Genomic DNA, 23,193 nt, shown 5'->3' on the forward strand with positions numbered 1-23,193 from the left:
TTTACCCTTGCATTGTCTCTCTCGTTAATTTGACTGGTTTTAAAAAAAAAAAATTTGGAAAACCAATCATTTCTTTGTGTCCGTCTTATTTCAGGTGTTTTCAGAGGCGGCTATGACGTTCTTGTACGTGCCAGACTAGCAATGGCAGACGGTGTGACAATGCAAGTGACTGTCCGAAGTGAGGCAGAGACAGCCGTTGATGTCATCCTGGTTTCCGTTGGTTAAACTCGCATTGGTGTAACTCACTTCGGTTTTCCCGTCAAGAAGTTACGTACATTTTAAACTACTTGCCCACTAACAGGGACAGATTTCGGTAAGAAATTTAAAAAGACCCATTTATTTGTAAACTGGTGTCCAACTTTAGGATTTCTTCTTTTGTATGACATTGCACAAGAGGGTTCGCTTCACAACAGTCGGGGGCTGTCGTGCTGAGCTGTTGGCAATGCTTGATCAGCCCCAGTTGGCAGAGCAAAATACAAATGCAAAATTCCCAATGGCTGAACCAACCCTGAAGAGCAATGCGTCAAGATGAAGACTTTTTTTGGGCCCTTCCAATTTTTGTCACTCAGTTTATAAGTATCTGGATTTAAAGATCTGAAGGTGTTTTCCCTGAACCGTACATTTACAATGTTGACCTTTCTTTTCCAAGTCGTGGGATTCGTATGTTTCTATCACTTGCATATTTTTACTTATTGCAATAAAGGGTAAGAAGCCAGTAACTTGAAACGTACAGTGTTTTTCTTGGTCTGTCTGGATTACCACCAGTGCGATGTTGCTTCATTGACAGTTAATGCTCAGATTAAAGACTGAACATTCCTACATTTTGTGAGACTAACTCATGTTTACAGTTTGTGTGTCAAGTGTTAAGCCATGAGACAGAGGATAAAACTGTCCATGTAATTAAAAAGAAAACATGCATTTTTTGTGAAACTACCTTTATTTACATAAAATAAAGATGAACTATGATCTTTGCATTTGCTTATTTGTATGAAGTGTACAAAATTTCTGCAAAACCAGTTTAATTATAATACTCATTGGAAACTTTTTTTTGTTCGACTTGAATACTCTTGCAATGGACCTGTGCCTAGTAGGAACACCATCATTTGTGCTTTTGCAATGTCCAGTAACCATCTACACATCACCTTAACAGAATGTGGTGCATGTGAAGTGTCAGTGCAGTACAGCAACCTGTTGACTTGTAAAATTAACCAGCAATGTGCAGAACTGCAAAATCTTTCACCATTGTAGGGCAAGAGCTGAATCATCCTAATTCTTATATAAATTAGCAGTACGGCTTAATAGATCTTTGCATACTAGAGTTTTTTGATCAAATGGATGCTTTATTTCCCCTCCTTAAACCTCAGTAAAGGGCCAAGATCTATTGTGCAGAACACTTACCCAAGCTGAAAATAGTAGAAAAGAGATCATTTAGTTTAGGTGACACAAAGCTTATGTTTTAAGAGACTCTCGGAGGAAGGGAGATTGATGGAGTTAAGGAATTCTCAGTTTTGAGTTCCTCAAAATGAGTGAGGAGACTTTGTGTCAATTTCAACTCGGCAAGGAAGCGCGTATAGATGGTATATTTAGAGCTTAGAAGGAAGAAGACAGGAGAGTTCAGAGATGTAATGACAGTGATTTTGATAAGAGGTTGGAGGCTAAAGAGTGCTTTAGGTGAGCTTTTTTCAGGAATGTGACAAGTGCTAGGTGTCCCAGATATGGAAGCAGTATGCAAGTCGTGGACTTTGGCATTAGAGGTTCTATGGGTTTAGCTGACAGTATGCAGCAGGTCTTATTTAAATGGTACTGTCACTTAAATGATTGCTATAGAAATATTTTAAGAGACTCTTACATCAAATAATAATAAGAGCTGGTGCCATTAACTGTTGCTGATTCATCCCCACTGTGTATTTTCTAAATGTACAACTATCTCAACTATTACTGTTAGGATTAGACATGGACACGCAGCTTGGTTGACATCTGAAAGATTAACATTTTAGGTGGGATTCTTTCATCATGCTGAAGGTTCTGCAGCTGAAACATTAATCTATCTTTCTAGTTTAGAGACTGACTAATCGGCTCTGCATTTTGAGAATTCCAATCTTTTTATCCCAATTATTGTTACTTGATTTGCAATTATGAAGACAATAAGCAAGACAAGGAATGATCTTAAGCCAGTGTGTACCAAACTACAATGTACAAGTAAGAGTTAGACTTTGGTCACAATTAGTCAATAGGAATTTTTTCTTGTACACGGAAAACTTAATTGTTGTGGGCACCAGTGTAGATATTTGTAACTCAGTAACAAGAGTGCACAAACTTTTTTTTTACATTCACTGCCCAGAAAAGTGAATTCAAATCTGAGTTTTTAAACTGCAAAGCGAAGAGTCTGAATTATGGTGGGTTCCATATAGAATATAAGATTTATAACTCACTGATTCTCCTTTATTACTTCAACTATGAACTAAAGGAACAAATTATAACTGTTGGAAAGCATGTAAAACTTGGGGGAAGATTTCACAAATTGGTTCTCTTGGCACAGAGCTTCACTCAACAAGATTGCATGAAATGAATGACTGGACAATGATGCAGGATGTACTGACCTCTGCACCCAAATTCCCAGTATGCATTCCTGTCCCACAAAGCTTTGTGCTGGAAGCACAGTTTCATAAAATTTGACCTTGCCAGGCCTGCAGAGGTAGGTGTTACTAGGTAACCAGCCTCATCGTGCTGAACATCGGTCAAAACATCAAAGTTACTTTACATAGAATTTACAGCACAGAAACAGGCCATTTAGCCCAACTGGTCCTCCTCCCAACCCTACTTCATCTAACTCTGAGTATATCCTTCTATTACTTTCTCCCTCGTGTTTATCTAGCTTCCTCTTAAATGCATCTATGCTATTTGCCTCAACTACTCCTTGTGGTAGCAAGTTTCACATTCAAACCAGTCTATGGGTAAAGAAGTTTCTCCTGAATTCTTTATTGAATTTATTAGTGACTGTCTTATATTTATAGCCTCAAGTGTTGGACTTCTCCCCACAAGTGGAAACATCTTCCCTACGTCTACCCTATCAAACCTCTTGATAATTTTTAAGACCTCTATCTGATCACCCCTCAGCCTTTATTACAGGATGCAGAAACAGATTGCAGAGAGGCAGTTAGTTCTAAAAAAAAACTGACTCACTCACCAAATGAGTGGGGTTTCATTGTGTGCCTCCCCCAAACATTTGACTAAGAAAAATTTATAATCTTGATATTGGAAATGTTCTACTCCTCAGTCACAACAAGGTTTGCCCCATGAATTAATTGTAAAAGGAGCTATTTACACTTGGTCATGAGTGCAACTGATGGACATTACACACAGTTACCCCCACAATGATTTATCACTCAATTTAGGCAGTGAAACATTCACACTCATACAACAGAAAGACTAAATAGCACAGCTGGAAATTCACAGCAGGTCAACCAGCTTATGAAGGTTAACACCTTGGGTGTGGTGACCCTTGACCTCTGATGAAGGTGCCACCCAAAGCATTGACCCATCTTTCCCTTTCGTATGCTGATTGATTTGCTGTGCATCTCCCAAGATTTTGTGATTTTTTTTTTTCCTTTTAGCCTAGACTAAATATCGTTTGGTACCAGAATTCCCATAATGCAAAAGCAATCGATGAACTTTTACTTGTCCAGAGTGGTCACGGTCCAGTGCTGTAACTGACGGTGCATCAGCTCCATGTTCAGAAGGAGTTGATAAAGTTAGTGTAGGCTTGTTCGAAGCCCAAAGGGTCCTCAAGCTGCGGGTAATGGCTGACGTGATCATCGAGAACCGCGACTGTTGACTTCGGTACCAACCTCCTGAAAGAAAACAATCATCTAATGTGGAAAGGCTTTCTACATCGACCTACCCAACAGATCTCCTGACTGCTCTTTCAACCAACAACGGCAGAGTAACCTTGTACCTTTCACCAAGCAGATTTTACTATTACCATAGTAACAGTGAGGTTTTTTTTGTTGTTTTCAGTAGACCTTTTGACCCCAAACGAGCAAATTAGACTTGTGAGCATGACCAATGTCTGCTTGTCCAATCAGCTGAGGCTTTCACTGTGTGAGGGGACATGTTCTCCGTACTCGAAGGAGAATGGTTGTTATCTGAGGAAGTACTTTCACTGCGACATACTTAATGTTGAGAAACACACAATGTACTAGCACTGCGCTGTCACAGGAACCCGCCACTTCAAGGTAGGTTGATGCCCCTGCACACCCTCAATTAACATCAGTGACAGCCTCAAACATCAATTCAGCGGGACTGCCATTCCTGTCCCTAGATTCTGATCCAAAATGATTAGCTATTAAAGAAAAAAAAATTCATGAAAGCTGTTGTATGAATTGCATTTATATAGCAGCTTTTGTGATGTCCCAAAGTGCTTTACAGCCAATTATACACTAACGTAGGGAAAGACAGCAATAAGGTTGGGCAATAAGGTTATTGACCAGATAATCTGTTTTAGTGATGTTGGTTGAGGGATAAATACTGGCCAGGACACCGTGGAGAACGTCCCTGCTCTTCTTTGAATAGTGTCATGGAATCTTTTATGTTCACCCGAGAGGGCAGACGGAGCCTCGGTTTAAAGTCTCATCCGAAAGTGGGCACCTCCGACAGTATAGCATTCCTTCAGTACTGCACTGGGAGTACATCAGCTTAGATTATGTCAAGTCTCCAGAGTGGCACTTAACCCCACAACCTTCTGACTCAGAGGCAAGAGTGCTAACACTGAGCCAAGTGTGATACCATTGAATGACTCCACCAACACAGTGAATAAGACATTTCCACTGGTTAGGTCCTCATACACAGACATTTAAACTATTAACATTTACAATGGTGAGAAAAGGGGAATGGAATGCTGTTATACACTGGGGAAAAAAATTCTTGTTGTAACAGAAAAGAACAAACTTGCAGGCTTCAATATAATTAATTTGTTTCTTGCTTCATTCTCATCTCAAAGTGATGTATAGAAATTCTTATCAAGGTGCTTCAACTTACTGCCTTTGATCATCACCCAATTCAGGACCTGTAACTGGTACCACATTAAAATTAAACCAAATGTCAATGATATGCATCTGAGATGAACCGCTCATCACACACAGTCCCATCGATGCATACTGACAGACTATTAGGAACACAAGAAAAGTCAGGGGTGAGAAAAGACCATTCACCCAATTATAGTTCATCCCTCTGGTACAATCAGTCTCCCATTGTGGATCTGTTGTATTTTAATAATTCCCCATGTTATTGTCTTGGTAGACAATTCAAAACATTTAGAGTTTTAAAAAAAGTTTTTTTCATCGTATCTATACTAAATTTACTTTTCACATTTCCATTTATGAACTTTGCAACCTTTCAAGGCTACTTCTAAAAGGGAATTAGTTGCATAAAAAAAGGGTATGGGGAGAGTGGGATTTGACTAGTCGACTCTGGCAGAGATTTCTTGGGCAGAATGCCCTCCTCCTGTGCTGCAACATCCTGAGATTCAATGTCCTCGGCTCCTATTTTCTTGATGTACTTTAAAGTAATAATCTGGCTTCACCTTATCGACACAATTTAATATTTTATGTACTTCAGTGAAGCCTCCTTAGCCACCTCTTCTTGTCAAGTCTTTCTTCACAGTTCATCTCCTTTATAGACGGGATTGGGCTCGTTGCTCTTTTCTACAGCCAACATAATGCAAGTTTATCTTTTTTATCACATGCTAAGTAAAAACGAACACACTATTCAAAGTGTGGTCAGACCAGCACACTTATAAAGATTTAGTGAAACTTCTATAAACTTATTTTTTTTTTATTCGTTCATGGGATGTGGGCGTCGCTGGCGAGGCCGGCATTTATTGCCCATCCCTAATTGCCCTTGAGAAAGTGGTGGTGAGCCGCCTTCTTGAACCGCTGCAGTCCGTGTGGTGAAGGTTCTCCCACAGTGCTGTTAGGAAGGGAATTCCAGGATTTTGACCCAGCGACGATGAAGGAACAGCGATATATTTCCAAGTCGGGATAGTGTGTGACTTGGAGGGGAACGTGCAGGTGGTGTTGTTCCCATGTGCCTGCTGCTCTTGTCCCTCTAGGTGGTAGAGGTCGTGGGTTTGGGAGGTGCTGTCGAAGAAGCCTTGGCGAGTTGCTGCAGTGCATCCTGTGGATGGTACACACTGCAGCCACAGTGCGCCGATGGTGAAGGGAGTGAATGTTTAGGGTGGTGGATGGGGTGCCAATCAAGCGGGCTGTTTTGTCCTGGATGGTGTCGAGCTTCTTGAGTGTTGTTGGAGCTGCACTCATCCAGGCAAGTGGAGTTTTTTTTTAATTCGTTCATGGAATGTGGGCATTGCTGGCAAGGCCAGCATTTATTGCCCATCCCTAACTGCCCTTGAGAAGGTGGTGGTGAGCTGCCTTCTTGAACCACTGCAGTCCATCACACTCCTGTTTCACTGTTCTAGTTATATATCCTAGCATTCTATTAGGTTCTCTGAACACTTGTTTGGACATAGAAAGTGACATGTCTACTATTACTAAAAAAGGTAAGTACAGATGAGATAGGCCATTCAGCCCATTTTCCCATGATGTCCCCATCATTGAGTTCTCCCACGTATCTTTCGAAGTCCCCGGATTATACATTACATGCACCACATTTCTTTGTCCTCCCTGCAATTGTTCACGTATCATTGCTAAATTTAATTTGCTATATGCCTGCCCAATTTCATAACTGATCGAAATCCACAATATACAGCAAAGATCCTAAGCCAGAGGGTGAAGACAATTCCAGTGTGCTCCAATCATTCAAATAACAGTTGTCAAAGGTGGGCAAATAAAATGAAAATAAAACCATCACAACTTACTGATAAAGATTCAGAAACTCAGGATGAGGGTTCACAGAATCCAGCGGTCCATAGATTAAATGCACTGCAACAAAAGTTTGATGTTAGGCTTATTTTCATTCAGTCACCAGCTGTGTGGAACAGTGTTTATTAATAACACGCTCAGTTCTTACAAGGAGCAGAGTGTGTTCATATTACACTGGAGTGGAAGCCTCTGGTTATGTTCAGGCAGGGCTTCAGCATTTCTTTGGCTCAAGGTCCAATTAATTGAAGCTAACAAAATGCTGTAAATCGTTGGAATAAAAGTAGCTCAACAACATGCACTGATACTCTGATAAGGAATAAACCATTTCCACAGTTGGGCAAAGAGACAATCCTTAAATCTGAGACCCAGCAACTATAACTCGAGCCAGCAGGGGTCACTGAAGACCAACCTGGTGCAGGAACCCTGGATGATTTGCTCATCATTCCCTAAACCAGGGTGCAGAGGCCTTTAGTAGCATCTTTACCACTGCTGAAGCTGAGATTAACTAAATCAGCACAGACCGGCCGTGGTCTGTGTGTTTCAGTACCACACAGTGCACTAACCCCACAGGTTTATAATCTTACAACACAAGGAATATACTGCTAACAGGAAGAGGCAGTTTGACAGATCAATTATATACTTATCTGTAAACCACTCTCGTGCGTATATTAGAATAGATTCTTACTTTCTGTTAATATAATTGATCATTCAACATACTCACGTGGAACAGAGGTAGAACTCAGGGCTCCCACCCATCGATCTCTGTATTTCCATCTTTGATTGATGAACTGCAAAATACTGAAAAAATAATTAAACTTTAGAATGTTGTACTGGCAGTTTTAAGAGTTGGGACAATGGGAAAATGTTACAATGAAATATATTTTTATTAAGTTGACTGACAGTATAAACAGGCACACCATCTTCAATATTTTACTTGGTGGGAAGGGGGAGTTGCTTTGTGACTAACTACAGGATATTACTGTTCCTCTCCCGGTCTTCAATTCTTCCCTGCTTCTTTCTCCTTCCATCTGCCCCTGTTGACCTTTTCTCCTTCCTCACTCTATGTTCTCATATTTTACCAGAGCTGTCTGGTACCCCTACACCCACCCACACTGTAAAGAGGCACCTTATGTTTCATCATTAAAAGATCAGGCACAATCAGCAGAAAGTGCCTAACCCAAAATGTCATTTATTCTCCCCTCTTGACCAAGACAGATTCTTTCCACCAATATCCGCACTTCAATGACATTTTTCCATTTTCCAGGACTGGATGCAGCGGGAGGAGGCAGGCAGAGGATTCCTTGACGGTGCGTCCATTCGAAACAGTCTGTAGCAGTGGGCCAGGTGACTGTGGGATTCTCTAACTTCCTCTTTTTTCCTCAGCTCCCACCACGTAAGAAAGTCTGGGGTGAGAAAAGGCCATTTGGCCCATCACACCTACTCCATTCAAAAAGTCCATAATCATTCCATCAGAATTCTTCCTTGAACTACTAGTTTATCGCCTACGTTAAGGAACGCTAACCTTCTTACCCTACTTCCCTGTGGAAAAAATGACCAAGCAGTCCCGTTAATATCTCTCTAGGTCTCAATCTCCCTTTTTAACAGATATCGATCCAGCTCCCTTTTAAAGGTGACAATTCACCCTGAATCTCAGAGTCTGTTCTCGTACTATGTGATCTCTTTTATGACTTCAGTCAGGTACATTAGTGAGCCTATCACATCCGGTACAGTCTATTCCTGGTCATTTCTTTTCCAAAAAAAAAATTGAATTATTCAATAATTTGAACTAAGCAATGTAAATAAATAATACAACAAAGTGGGAACTTGGTGCTAAAATATAAATTGAGATTATCTGAAATAAAAAGAGTGGACTACAATAAAAATGTTAAAAAGCACAGGAAAAAAAAAGCCATTTGACCCAGCCTTCCACAGGCAGTGTACAATCTGCTCGATCATGGACTCTACCAACCCCACTCCTCCCCTGATGAAAGGTTTTGCAATACCCCCCGTCTCCCCACTCAGAGTTAAGTCAATATTTTACAGTCCTGACCCAACGCCTTCCTTGGCACAACAGTTACAAGGTCCCAGCAGCTCAGGGACAAATCATGTTTGCACACAGCACTGGATTATCTGTATTTAACCTAATAACCCTCAGTCCAGTTCCTAATCAGATACTCGGCCAGCTGTTGGTCCAGAGGTATTAACCCACACAGCATTACCCACTGTAACTGGGACTCTTTTCCACATAAACACAACTCTGCGAGGAAAACAACAACAAGAAAAAAACCCTTCTGGCATGGTAAGGGATAAGAAAACTTTAATTCTGTGACCCAGTGTATGGTCTCAGCAATTATACGGCATGCCAAGTTAAAAACAGATGTGAAAACACTGGAGCAACACGCTTAGATTGCCAGTAAAATTAAGACCAAATGGCAGAGTGTAAACTGCTCTTTAGCAAGTGTAACCACCACACTGCATGTTTAGTTACAGGTTTAACACAGCACCGAATCCGCTGAATTGAAAGTTCTGATTTAGCCAATTATCGGGAGACGTACTGCACTGAGGCTTTAATTAGCCTGACGTTTTCAACCCATCAGGATTTCAGCTCAATTGAGTGAGCTTTTGCTGCTTCCACTGGACCGAGGCCTTGTTGCACTGGCCATTTATAAGATTCTTTTCCTCGCTTTAGCAGCTGCCGTTATTCTCTCTGAGAAGAAGCAGGAAGGATGGGATACGTAAGCATAGAGGAGGTGGGGCATTTAGAAAAGACAGTATCCATTTGAAAGGCACATACAGTAGTCTACTGAGGGAGTTAAGATACATGACACTCCTCTTCCTGTATCTGGGGAGCAGCTTGCAATACCTCTCTCGCACTCCTGGACAGGACAGGAGAAAAAGCTTGTTGTTTGACAGGTGATCTCTCCCTCACTTGAAGCCTCCCACTTCTCTCTCTCTATCTATCATCAATACTACTATTGATAATCATCATTGGAGCTTTCCTCTCTCATTGTTACTAATCTGCGAAAACACCATCTGATAAACTGCTTCTCACCCCATCCTGACTATGTTTAAATAAAAACTTAACACATTATTGCCTATTCTAACTCCTCCTTTCCCGTAACCTGGAAGCTGTGACACTCCTTATCTCCCCCTGTCGTTCCTTCATCCTTTCTTTTGAACCATCTTCAAACTTTTAAGGTGTAACCTCGGTGTCATCTAATCACTACTTTCTCGATTTAACTCATCTTGTCTCCGAACATATGGAGAAACCTGGGGAAAGGACCAAGGCTCACAGTCCAGGTCTCCTGCATAGGTTGAAAATGTTAGGAGACAGTCAGGCGCAGATTATTCCCCTCACGCATAAATTCTGGAACGTTTGCACAATTAACACCAGATGAAGCAACTAGGGCAACTAACATGGCGTCACACAACATTCCCACGAACTTTTACGTTTACCACATGTAGTGCAATCAGTTTCCCGGTGCTGTGATTTTGAGAGACGGTGAAGATGCCAGTTTGCTGCCATGAAACAACGCCTGACTTGCCTACAGCTAAACACGACCGAAGGCTGCAGCCTGATGCCTCGCTGCGAGCTGTGAACAGAACATGCAAGTTGAAAGGCTCCAGGTGCTTCACTTACCTGTCCATCACCAGGTTCCCATCATTGACCCGGATAGCGGTCCACATGTCCCAATATTCTGCATTCGTCGGCTGAGTGTGGGGTCCAAACACCGCACTGATTCTGGAAAAGTCCACAATAAATATCCCTTCAGGAGGTTTAATCACAGGCCAGTTACATTTTTGATTTTTTTTTAAAAAGTGAGATCAGTAAAAGTGACCATGAAAGATGTGGTAAAAACCCAACTGGTTGAGTAATGTCCTTTAATGCTGTCCTTACCCAGTCTGGCCTATGTGACTCCAGTCCCACCAATGTGGTTGACTCTGAACTGCCCTCTGAAATGGCCTAGCGAGCCCCTCAGTTGTATCAATAGGGATGGGCAATAAATGCCAGCTAATCTATTTCTTAGCGGTACTGTCTGAGGGTCTTTGATATGCTGGTTAATGTTCTTTGAATAGTGCTGTGACCAGGAGATGTGGACCTGGCCTCAGTTTAACATCTGATTCAAAGGAGAGGACCTCTGGCAATGCTGCACTCCCTCAGTACTGGACTGTCAGCCTAGATTACGGGTTGATAGCCTGGAGTGGGACTTAATACCTTTCCGGCAAGAGATGACGGTGCTACCAAGCTGACAATGTGCTTGCCATATATCTTCCTTTGCTCACTAATATTAACAAAATAGGTCAGTGGGTTTAAACTGGGAAACTTGATTTATACTCTCAACTTTTTTCCACTAAGATTAGTGAATTGAAGAAAACACACTCACATACTTGTGGAACGTATCGTAATCAATTTATCTCTCACACGTAAAGCAATTCAGAAGGTTCAAATCAGTACTGCCTTCTTTGTGCAGGGAAATCAAACTGTTGAACAGTATGTGTGGGCGGGGAGAATGGAACAGGCGCCCAGTTCTTGCTCAGAGAGGGTTAGTTTATTTCTGTTCCCCCGCTGGCTTTAACCCAGGCCACACCAGATGCACATAGCTCACCCTTTTGAGAAGAGGTAGTAGTTCACAAGTCTGGTGAAGATTGGTGAAAGGCATCCACTGTCTTTCAGCAGCTGTTGTGAAGAAAAGAGAAGAATTATGAGTTTAATTTAGAAATGTATTGCTCATATCTTAATCTTAAAAAGGCACACACAGGTTTTTGTGCCTGTGTACATCTACAACTGCCCTCATATTTCACTGGATGTTACAAAGAAACGTTTATATATATAATTAGAAATCTTGTGTAGAGTGTGCACTTCCTGTCCATAAACCTCACTTCCTGTTGTCATAATTTTCTGTTACACTTTTGTGTTAGTATTTATCACTGTAAATTGCTGTCTACATTTCCCATTCAATTTTGCTATGTCAACTGTCACAATGCACCTGCAGGCTCTGGTCACCAGGTGGCCCTGTCTCTGTCCCAACTCAGTCACCAGCCCTTATATATCCAAAAATTATGACCATCAATCGACAGTGAGCAAAGTACTGCAGCAACTTTTCACTCCCAGTTCCAAATTGTATTGGATACTTTGCGATAAACTTGCTTGTTGGAGAGATAGGAATTGAATTTTTACTGTCCATGTTAACTCTTTACTACACATTCCTGACAACACAGGTCTACGGTATCTCAAAGATAATATAAAGCCCATAAAATGAGGATAAGGTATTAAAATTTATGCACTCATAATACTAATGATTTAAAATTTCAGAGAAAGCCACCTCAAGAGGAAGCCTTTAAGTCCTGAATGTCTTGAACCAATATTTGCATTTTACTTTCTTGACAATAAATATCTAATAAACTCTTTTAAAAAATAACTGTATTGAAAATGTTTAAAAAGAGGGACACTGTCAGAGAATCAAAAGGGGCAGAGAGCTCTCCCTGTTAGCATGGTGTGGGAGCTGGAAGCGAAGCTTTAAACAAAACAGGGTACCAGAAGTAGTCGCATGGCATCCCTCTGATGGTGAAATCAGTAAATGCACCCCCCTCTGTGGTATTAAGCCACACAGAGTAACAAGTTGCCAGGTACAATCCTCCAGTTAACTAATGTCAGGTGTTGTCAGCAGCAAGATTCCAGGTACAGTCTGCGCTGAGTTAGCTGATCTCAGGTGCTGTTAGCAGTAAGATGCTGCAACTATCCCCTGTTGGGGACAGGGAAAAAAGCCAAGACTCCTGGATCTGATCGCTAATCGCTGATCAGACAGGGTACAGAGGTACAGACAAGATCAGGATCAAGTGGTCTGTAAACTGTAATGCTGAAACGCCCATCCCTCCCGCCTCGAACATGGTTAAACAGCCTGCCAAGACTCGCTGACAGGACTAACATAAAGTACAGGCAGTTGGGTGAGGAACTGGGCAGCTGCCCATGCCCGTGGAACTGTACCCCAGCAAGAGTGGGCACCCCTGGGAGAGGAGGGGGAAAGAGAATTGGAAGGAAAACTGTGACTTATATCTCATCAGTTAAACTCTGCTGGTCCCAATGGAAAACACAGATGGAACAACAAAAAACGTAGGTTAAATCACTATCCCCCTCTAGTTATAGTTCAGCTAATCTCGATTTGCTCCATATTGAACAACACTAACCCAACACACGCCTCTTCACAGCCCAGGATCAGGAAAGGGGACACACATACCTGCTGCAGCACACTTCCACCCGCCCTGAGCACGCAGCCACCATTGCCAAATATCTCAACGTTGGCTGCGCTCTCTCTCATCCTGCAACCTCGCCCGTTCCATGCTGTGTTTTTACGTACGCCGAGTTTTTGCACTGCTGACAGCAAGCAGGTGCTTTAAGGCCTCTCAGCCTTGAGGCATCACCACATTACATAGAATTTACAGCACAGAATTAGGCCATTCAGCCCAACGCTGCACTCCACACGAGCCTCCTCCCACTCTATTTACTCCATCTCACCCTATCCTTCTATTCCTTTCTCCATCATGTACTTATCTAGCTTCCCCTTAAATTGCATCTATGCTATATTCAGCTCCTGCTTTCCACCCCATGGACCCCAACATTTTTAATGCAATGAATTCATTCCATTTTTTTAAAAAAAAGAAATGGATAATATACAGACCTTCTGCAGAAACCTTGGATGATTAGTCTCTGGAAAAATTCCTGAAATGATTACAAAGAAAATGAGGTAAGCTGCCAGCCAGAGAAATTGGGAGTGATTTTTAAAAAAATATATATTATATATATATATATATATATATATATATATATATATATGAGTTAGAATCGTTTTAATGAGATAACCAAACAGTTGAATACCTCCATTTGACAAACACAGGCTATTAATCATCAGGTTCCCAGGGTTACCATGTTCAGACCTAACACACAGAGAGATAATGCTTGATCATTTGAACTGGAAACTTCCAACAGTGGGATTACATTGCAGTCACGTTAGACATCGGTTCTACCGCAGACGCCGGTCTGAGACCGATGCCGGTACCGCCAGCAGACCGCGATCGCATGGGCGGTTCAGTCGTCGTTCTCGCCCAGCAAGAGTGAACCTCCGTCCGTCTGCACAGGCAGGTTTGGTGCAGAGCTCCACTCAGCAGCCCCTTCAATTTTTGCCTGGTGCTGGTACTGGAGCTATCCAGATCTCCGGTTTGATCCAGGGTCTGTGCCGAGTTAGCTGATCTCAGCCGAGGCAGCGTTGTAGGTGCCGCAGTGAGTTAACAGTACCCCAGGGGACGGTGGAAATCAACCAAGGTCTCCACTCCTGATCGCAATCCAAAGACTTGCTGGACACCAGCTGAGGACAGATTGAGATTGTGCTCAGTGTGGTTCCTTTCACAACTGAATAGCCCGCGTGCAGAGAATGGCCAATAAAACACTTGGTGGGGGCCGGGGGGGGGGGTTTGCTGGTGCCAGTGAAACTGAACCTCACCAGGAGCTCTGCAAAAAACATTTAAGAAAACGCACGACGCTTGCTCAGTTAGCGACCTACCCAACCCCCAAGCGCTGCTCCATTTTAAACTGATAACCTGTACAGCAGCTCCAGTGCGACGGTGTCTCCGTAATCATGGGCCAGGATGTTGATCTTCTGCCGAGCTAGGCCCAGTTCCGCCATTAGCCCCTGGACAATGTCCGCCTGCTCAAAGATGGAGTATCTGTGCAGCCTCTAGTGGTGAACAAACGTATCCCAGGGGTCAGTTAACCCTCTGATCACAGAATGCCCCCCACCACCTGCCAAAATAGATGCGTCTCATCACAATATTTGCAATTATACAAGCACTTTTTTACGTCCATACATTTTAAAGGGGATCTCTCCATTAATTACTTTTTTTTTTAAAAGTGAAGTGACTTTTTATGTCGGCCAACGATGCATCCATTCTGTGCCAGTAAATAGCAACGAGATCAATTAACCTGTTTTTTGACGAAAGACAGAAAGAAATTTGCATTTATATAGCGCCTTTCACGACCCTTGACTTCACAGCCAATGAAGCACTTTTGAAGGGTAGTCACCGTCGTAATGTACAGAAACGTGGCGGCCAGTTTGCACACAGCAATGAAATAATGACCAGATAATCTGTTTTAATGATACTGGTTGAGGGATAAATGTTGGCCAGGACATTTGCATAACCACAAACGTAAAATCTTCCATGAGCCAGTGCAATCGGGCAGCGTAATAGAACGTAATCGTTTCTTTTTCTCTCCATTAAAAAGCATTCCTTCATGTATTTAAGGGCGGTAACCTGGTGCAGGTTTATTAATTCAGCTGAAAATGGGTTTATCAGCAAAAAATAAGCATTTTTAATCAGTGTCCAGTCCTCCACCTGTGAGTAACCTGATTTAAAATCACTGAAAATAACTTTTTAAAACTATACCGAACCATTTAACAGTTTCATTGGTGTACACTAGTCAGTTTCTTGGTAAATTAAATATTTTTTGATATGAAAGAAGCATTTAAAACGTGCCGACCAGTGACTGCGCACCGAAGAAAAAGAGCGCAATTTGAAGAGGCTTCCCGAACCAGTGCAATCTCGCAATGTCGACCTGGGGGCGGGGGCCAGTTTTGTGGGGCAGAGGCCTGATCCGGGCGGATCGCATCCCAAACCAGCGGAAAACACGAGCGCAAGTGGTTTTGGGCACAACTCACTTTCGTTTTAAAACTCCGCGATCTTTCGCGCTGGTTCGGCCGATTCCGTCTGGATCGCCCTGATATAACTTGCAGAAACTCGACCCCTATCGGTTTACTGCAAACAAAAAAAAGGCCCTGTAACGACCACTGAGCGTATCTACAGACCTGTGAACTATATCCAGTGCTCAAAGGGTTAACCCTTCAGCAAAGGAACCGAATGTTTGATGCTACACGTTGTGACCCAGTGTCCAGGTACTCACGGGTTTATCGCTGAATCCAAAGCCAAGAAAATCTAGTGCGATAACTCGATTAAACCTCAGCATCAAGCTTTCCCAGATCTAAAATTTAAAAAAACACATTACAAGCTCCTTTTTTAGTGCTCTCCATCTTTCCAAGATACGCTCAGCTTGTCTAGCGACGAGTTCCAGTTTTTAAAAGGGAACACGTTCAGATGAAGAGATTCCTTCGACTACTCACTGTAGTTTGCTTTTTAATAGCCTTGTAGGATTGGGGATATATTATGGTAAACAGGTCTCCAGTAGCAATTAGGAGTAACAATCCTGGCCAATTTCGCCCCTCCCTAGTGGAGAGGTGCTCTGACCAACTAGGCGCCTGCTGCCACCGTAGCAATTGGAATAGCAGAGTTCAGATAAAGAGTGCGATACTTCATTCACAACACAGGTGCCCACCCTTGAAAACCGCAGTAAACTCCCCTGCTCTTCGGCGAAATAGTGTCGTCAGCATCGACCACCTCACCCCCCACCCCGGGGTGAGGGGATCACAATTTTAAGTTGGACATAAGGCCCAGATCGAGGTTAGATGTTGGGAGGTGGCTCTTTTCCCGGAGAATAGCTGACCTGCGGTACAGGCTGCCGGCTCGTGCGGTAAACTGCGATTCGCTGAATTCCTTCAAGCGAGAGCTGGACCTGTTTCTGGCTGCGGCAGCGATCACCTCGTACAAAAGGGAGGTGATGAAATACATAGAATTATCAGGGCCAGAGTGATCTCCTGAGCTAGTTTTGATCGCCAAAGCGGGGGGGGGGGGGTCGCAGAGCAATTTCCAGGATTTTTTTTCCCCCCAAATTGGTCTGGGTTTTTAAATCTGGTTTTTCGCCTCTCCCGGGAGATCAAACGGTGTGGGGTGAGGAAGTGTATATACTGTGATACACAAGGTATCACGATCGTGTGGGACAGGCTGGGTGGACCAGAGGGACTTTACCTGTACGCCATTGTTCGTGTGTGTGTGGGTATTATCCACACCAGCCACCCTTGTCGCCTCTCTAACTAAAACTGCCGTTTCCATGCTCTGGGGGCGTAACCACGAGGGCTGAGGCAGACCAAACACATTTCACACAGGAGCCAGCACAGGGAAGGAGCTCTCGCACTGCAGCTCTCTGAGCTGGAGAACGCCTCAGATCCAGAGGTTATAAACCTCTTTCAACTGCTGCAATGTTGCAACATCTGCCAATTTGGAAATTGGTTCTACATTAGGCCATAACACAATTAAAAATTAACTAGAAGGTCAACCTGTTACATAGGAACAGGAGTAGGCCATTCAGCCTCTCGTGCCTGCTCCGCCATTTGATAAGATCATGGCTGATCTGTGATCTAGCTCCATATGCCTGCTTTTGGCCCATATCCCTTAATACCTTTGGTTACCAAAAAGCTATCTATCGCAGATTTAAATTTAGCAATTGAGCTAGTATCAATTGCCGTTTGCGGAAGAGAGTTCCAAACTTCTACCACCCTTTGTCGTTGTTACTGAGAAACATGCGACAGTTTCTGTTGGTGCCATTTCTTGCCCTGCCTGTTCCGACCTTTTTTTTTGCAAAAATGGTGGGTGGGAACAAAACTTTATAAAATGTGACCAAGTCTTGCCATTCTCCTAGTCTCTACTCTGCACCTAACCTTGTGCCAATCATAGCTCGATGTTGGGAAGCCATGCAAAAGAATCACCATGTCAGAGCTGCCAACAGCACCCACGGAATCTGAAATAAAAACACAAGCAGGTCTCATTAAGTCAGCTTAAGGGGACATCTACCAGTTCCAGTGGTTGAGGTAAATGCTTAAGATCCCATGGTGCTATTCAAAGAAGAGCAGGGGTCTCGGCCAACAGTCCTCCCTCAACTAATACTATCAAAAACAACAGATTGATTCATCTCATTGCTGTTTGTGCACAAAATGGTTGCCTCGTTTAGCTACATAACAGCCACACTTCAAAGTGATTAATTGTGTTAAACTCTTTGAGATGCTTCAGAGCGATTAGTCGCTATATAAAATACAAGCACGATTACTATTTTAATGTTTGTCAAAGACCAGCCCTTTTCCCCCAAAGAGTCACATTCGGACCCAGCCACAGGATGGATAATAAAAGCTGCTCTGGATCAAGCTCTTAAAGCAGCTACACACCATCACTAGGCTCTACTGAGGCCAAGCCGTCAGGGTTGAATGCCTGAAGCATTTTATTTTAAGAAGCAAACATCAATTTTCGTGCACAATTTGATGTTCTTTCAGGAGAGGAAAACCAGCACCAGAGTGAAACCACTTCCCCAGGGTTTGCACTCAATGGCGACACTCAGCATCACTAGGATAAAGCACCCTCCCATACTGCACCAACAGTGAGCCTTCATCCCAAATCTAAACTGGGAATATGAGAAGCAACAAGTGGAAAAACAAAAAGCGGAAAAACAAAAAGCCCCATTTAACAACACGGACATTCGTCAGTGTTATAATGCTTTTTAAACACATTTTCTATTTTCAATTCAAATGCAGCAATATCTCACTCAGTACCTGCCTGTACAGGCTAAAATTACTAATTTGAGTTTATTTACACTAGAGTCCAATACAGCATCATTCTGCCATTGCTGCTTCTCTTTCAGGGAAAACACTTTCTGTGGCCTTCTGAGACAGTTCAATGAGCCCCAAGCAATGTATTTCAGTTTTATGATGTCTCTCTTCATGCAAACGTATGCAATATAGGCTTTGCTACAGAGGTTTTCCTACTGAATGAGAAAGTAACTGCCCAACTAGTGACACAGCCCAGCTTTAAGAATTCTTTTCCCCTCGAAGCCAGGACCGGCTGCCGCGATTGGTTAAATTGAATATCATAAGTAACAATGCTGTTTTGCCCCATGGCTCCCAAAACATTTCCTTGGGACAGTATTACAGGGACAAATTACTACAGATGGTCATAGACTCCTCTTAAGGTAAAATGCCACAATTTACAGTACACTTTTTAACATGCTGGCTGAGCTGCTCACACTTTGCTGCCTTTCATTTTAAACACACTGTCCCCAAAGAGAGCCTTTATCGTAACTAATTCCTGATCACAAGAGCCTGCCTATTCTCAGAGACAGTATCTTAAACTTAGGGAACTAACTGGTACCAGTTTCAACAGAGTTATCATAGCTTTTCAAAAATAAAAAGTGTATTTAGATATGCAAGCCAACCATTCCTACACGGAGCAATGAGCATAAACATTTGCCAAAATAAACGAGCACAATTACAGATTCATTAAAGCCACGTCATAGGGACAGCAGTAGGCCATTCAGCCCCTCAGGCCTGCTCCGCCATTTAATTAGATCATGGTCACACCTTACAAAAACTCTCACCTCTGTAAAATATGCGGTGGCCTTTGAAAGTAAAGAAGGCCCCAGCCATTCTCCATGAGTAGAGAGATGGTGAGAGACTGGGGGGAGGGATGTGAAGGTAGACAGCAATGAGCGGTGCAGCGAGAAGTGCTACCTGGATCCACCACTCTTTCATCCTTAAAAGAGAGAACAAAAACAGCAACGTAAGGATTCTTCAAATAAAATTAAACAAAGTCGTACTCCAATCCTAGATCTTCCTGTAAAGTGGAACTGAAGTACAAATTATATACAGGTGGGAGAAAAAATAGTTACCATCAATAATTGTGGAATGATAGTCCAATCCTATCACAAGCTCTATAAACTCCTCCCCACCAGAGGAAAACATAGTTTTACCAATGTTATTCAAATGTTACGGCTAATTTGCCCAAAGGGACAAACATCTATGGGGCCAAGCTAAACCTCCAACCAAATCTGATCTTTCTTCCCTCTCATACAAAAACCAGAAAGAGCAGGCTCAGTTCTGAAGTTCCCCGTAGTTCAATAGCTTGCCACATACTCGATCCAGGCTCACAAATGGGCAATGGTCACTTGAGCCAGCTCCTAGGTTTGATTCGCAATCTGTGCTGAGTTTGCTGACCTCAATCAGTTTGCAGCTCTACAATTGGTCAAGGAGTCCCTACACTAGAGAGATGGAGAGAGTGAGGAAAATCAGCTAGGATTCCTGCTCCTGATCGTAATCCAGTGACTCCTTGGGAATGACTGTCTTGTAGTTTTGAACAATAAAATCCAGACAGTAAAAGGTCAGTTTACACACACACACACACACACACACACTCTTCAGCATACCAGTTTCACATTCACATGCGTTCCCATTTCATATTCACACACGAGTGATAGGGTTGCCTTAGATGTCCAGGATTGTCTTGGGAGTCTCTGGAAATTAAAGATTAATCTCCCGGACACTGCTGCGAGCAACCCAGGAGAAAAATCACTGTGGCATTAAGAAAAAATGTGTTTTTATTTTCATTTTCTTTGAGCACTTTTGTTTACTAGTTAGAAAAATATTGAGGATGGGGGGAAATGGCTGCTTGACTGGGCAGGGCAGTTGGAGGTCATGTGATGAAGCCTCCAGGGACACGTCCAGAGTTGGCAACCGTAACGGGTGATCTGTTTGCACTGGCACACGGACGCACCGATCACGTATGCATCCTCATATCACATGTAACCCACCTTGTTTTTTATTATATGCCATGCCCATGTCTAGTTTTCAATTGAGCTGTACGTAACAGCTCTGGTAGGATGGCTCCTCAAGGCTTGTATCCTCAAGGATTCCTGCGACCCACTGAACACACCTCCAGCACAAGAGGAGGGATAGGGGAAAGAGGAGAAAATAAAACACAGGGTATTTGAATCAAAATGGCCTAATATTAACCACAAGTACTTTCTGAAAACAAATTACAAATTGTGTTTGACTTATAAACAAATACCTAATGTCTGGATTGCTAAACAGATCCAGTGTCTGCCTTTAATACAGTTTAACAACAAAAGCCAGAAATAAATTTTAACATAAATCCCACTCTGTAATAACTTCATTAAAAAAAACTGACAACAATCTCCTCCTGTTACTCTGTGGGGAAACTTTTTATAAGTTTTAACAAACATTTATACAGACTAACATTACTTATTTTCTTTGCAATGGATTTAAATATTGGCACAAAAAATATACTAATTGAGGTCATTTTTATTTTAAGAAGCTGGGAACGTGTAGTACTGTTTTAGTAACTATCAGCTCCCTGTCCGTGGGCTACAGATAGCACCCGGGCAGGTGAGGAGGTGCCCAGGTGACCGGGCTCCCGTCGGACGCCGCTTACCTGTGCCCAGGTGCCCGGGCTCCCGTCGGGACGCCGCTTACCTGTGCCCAGGTGCCCGGGCTCCCGTCGGACGCCGCTTACCTGTGCCCAGGTGCCTGGGCTCCCGTCGGGACGCCGCTTACCTGTGCCCAGGTGCCCGGGCTCCCGTCGGACGCCGCTTACCTGTGCCCAGGTGCCCGGGCTCCCGTCGGACGCCGCTTACCTGTGCCCAGGTGCCCGGGCTCCCGTCGGACGCCGCTTACCTGTGCCCAGGTGCCCGGGCTCCCGTCGGGACGCCGCTTACCTGTGCCCAGGTGCCCGGGCTCCCGTCGGACGCCGCTTACCTGTGCCCAGGTGCCCGGGCTCCCGTCGGACGCCGCTTACCTGTGCCCAGGTGCCCGGGCTCCCGTCGGACGCCGCTTACCTGTGCCCAGGTGCCCGGGCTCCCGTCGGACGCCGCTTACCTGTGCCCAGGTGAACTCTCATGCTCAACTCTGCCCGTCTCACCTGTGGATACGACCGTTTCCGGGTCGCGCCGCTGACCTTTCCCATCCCAATGCTACACACAGCCTGCCCCTGCTGGCCGGGAGGGTTAGGTGCGGCGCCAGATCCCCCTCACTTTGATGGAGGGTGTGGGCAGCAGCACTGATTTGACAATGCAGTGGGATACTTTTGCGATTGAATTAGCTAGAGTAAATGGGAAGGAACTATTTCCCTTAGCAGAGACGGGGGGGGCATAGATTTAAAGTGATTGGTAGAAGGATTAGAGGGGAGCTGAGGAGAATTTTTTCCACCCAAAGGGTGGTGGGGGTCTGGAACTTACTGCCTGAAAGGATGGTAGAGGCAGAAACCCTCATCGCATTTGAAGTGCCGAAGCCTCCTACAGGGCTACGGACCAAGTGACGGAACGTGGGATTAGGCTGGATAGCTCTTTTTCGGCCGGCACGGACACGATGGGCCGATTAGCCTCCTTCTGTGCCGTAACTTTCTATGAGTCTAGGATCGGCTAGCTGGGTGCAGAAACCCATCACCATCTTAAGAGACTCCAAACCAAAGGACCAAGAAATCTGTGACTGTAGAGTTTCTCAATGCCTGATATGGACTGCACATTCTCTCTGGAGGGAGACATCCCACTTGCAAATCAGTGCCAACTGTGTCCGTGTTCGTGGACCAAAATCAACACGGTCCAGGCCCCCCCACCAGGTGCTGCTCCTGACTCATAACTGCTTGTGTTCCTGCTATGATTGACAGTGCTGTACACTGTGGGTGGTAATTCTCACAAGATTGGGAATTCTCACTTACATGTAAGTTATTTTTAATTCATTCTCGGCCGTGTGGGCATCGCTGGCGAGGCCGGCATTTATTGTCCATCCCTAGTTTCCCTTGAGAAGGTGGTGGTGAGCCGCTGCCTTGAACCGCTGCAGTCCGTGTGGTGAAGGTTCTCCCACAGTGCTGTTAAGTAGGGAGTTCCAAAATTTTGACCCAGCGACAATGAAGGAACGGCGATATATTTCCAAGTCAGAATGGTGTGTGACTTGGAGGGGATGGTGTTCCCATGCATCTGCTGCCCTTGTCCTTCTAAGTGGTGGAGGTCGCAGGTTTGGGAGGTGGTGTCGAAGAAGCCTTGATGACCTGCTGCACTGCATCCAGTAAATAGTACACGCTGCAGCCACGGTACGCCGGTGGTGGAGGAAGTGAATGTTTAATTTGATTGGAGTGGGGGAAGCCCTGGGCAGCATCGGCTGAGAGGGAAGCAAAATGTCTGACAGCAACACTTGCAGCACAAGGATAATTACCCAGTAATCTTTACCCAGAGTGGTGAGAATGTGGAACTCACTACCACATGGAATGGTTCAGGCGAATAGCACAGATCTATTTAAGGGGAAGCTAGATAAGTACATGAGGGGGAAAGGAATAGAAGGATAGGCTGCTGGGTTAGATGAAGTAGGGTGGGAGGAGACTCATGTGGAGCATACACACCGGCATAGACCAGTTGGGCCGAATGGCCTGTTTCCGTGCTGTAAATCCTACGTAAGAGAAGTTGGGTCTGTTGAAAATCCCAAATGTTTTAGATTGTTAATGTTAAAAGGGAGGAGAAACAGTCAGTTATGAAGTATAAATGCGTTAAAAAATTAAACAGAATTCACATTTGCCGCTGGTGCTTCATAACTGTTAGCTGTTGAAA

General features: G+C 43.8%; 2 protein-coding genes across 7 annotated transcripts in view; one reads left to right on the plus strand and one right to left on the minus strand.

Moving 5' to 3' along the window:
• copg2 (COPI coat complex subunit gamma 2) overlaps nucleotides 1-979 on the plus strand; it is a 42,184-nt gene extending 41,205 nt beyond the window's left edge. The window contains exon 24 of the mRNA XM_068005179.1: nucleotides 95-979. Within this exon, the coding sequence (XP_067861280.1) occupies nucleotides 95-225 (131 nt within the window). The 3' untranslated portion in view covers nucleotides 226-979. The remainder of the gene's footprint in view (nucleotides 1-94) is intronic.
• mest (mesoderm specific transcript) lies at nucleotides 919-21,550 on the minus strand. 6 transcript variants are annotated; one of them, XM_068005182.1, is made up of 12 exons: nucleotides 21,473-21,496; nucleotides 20,389-20,510; nucleotides 19,180-19,334; nucleotides 17,477-17,556; nucleotides 15,829-15,906; nucleotides 14,472-14,608; nucleotides 13,753-13,811; nucleotides 13,556-13,596; nucleotides 11,486-11,556; nucleotides 10,519-10,620; nucleotides 7,600-7,676; nucleotides 919-3,851 (listed from the first exon to the last, which is right to left on the minus strand). In XM_068005182.1, the coding sequence occupies exons 3-12, from the start codon at nucleotides 19,331-19,333 to the stop codon at nucleotides 3,616-3,618; spliced, it is 1,035 nt and encodes a 344-aa protein (XP_067861283.1). In that variant the 5' UTR covers nucleotide 19,334; nucleotides 20,389-20,510; nucleotides 21,473-21,496; the 3' UTR covers nucleotides 919-3,615. The 6 variants fall into 6 exon arrangements, with proteins under 6 accessions (XP_067861283.1, XP_067861284.1, XP_067861286.1 ...); XM_068005186.1 differs by lacking the exon at nucleotides 20,389-20,510 and adding an exon at nucleotides 6,875-6,938 and having other exon boundaries at nucleotides 3,639-3,851; nucleotides 21,473-21,531; XM_068005183.1 differs by lacking the exons at nucleotides 20,389-20,510; nucleotides 21,473-21,496 and adding an exon at nucleotides 21,516-21,550.
• Between the last annotated feature and the right edge of the window lie 1,643 nt (nucleotides 21,551-23,193).

Source organism: Heptranchias perlo, chromosome 24 (genome assembly GCF_035084215.1).
Source record: "Heptranchias perlo isolate sHepPer1 chromosome 24, sHepPer1.hap1, whole genome shotgun sequence".
In the NCBI taxonomy this organism is placed as follows: Eukaryota; Metazoa; Chordata; class Chondrichthyes; order Hexanchiformes; family Hexanchidae; genus Heptranchias; species Heptranchias perlo.

Coding starts and splice junctions, on each gene's coding strand:
- mest (XM_068005183.1), bottom strand. CDS start 19,333: ATGAAAGAGTGGTGGATCCAGGTAGCACTTCTCGCTGCACCGCTCATT. Junction 14,609..15,828: donor TTGGATTCAGCGATAAACCC/GTGAGTACCTGG, acceptor GTTCACCACTAG/AGGCTGCACAGATACTCCAT. Junction 13,812..14,471: donor GCACTGGAGCTGCTGTACAG/GTTATCAGTTTA, acceptor TCTGTGTGTTAG/GTCTGAACATGGTAACCCTG.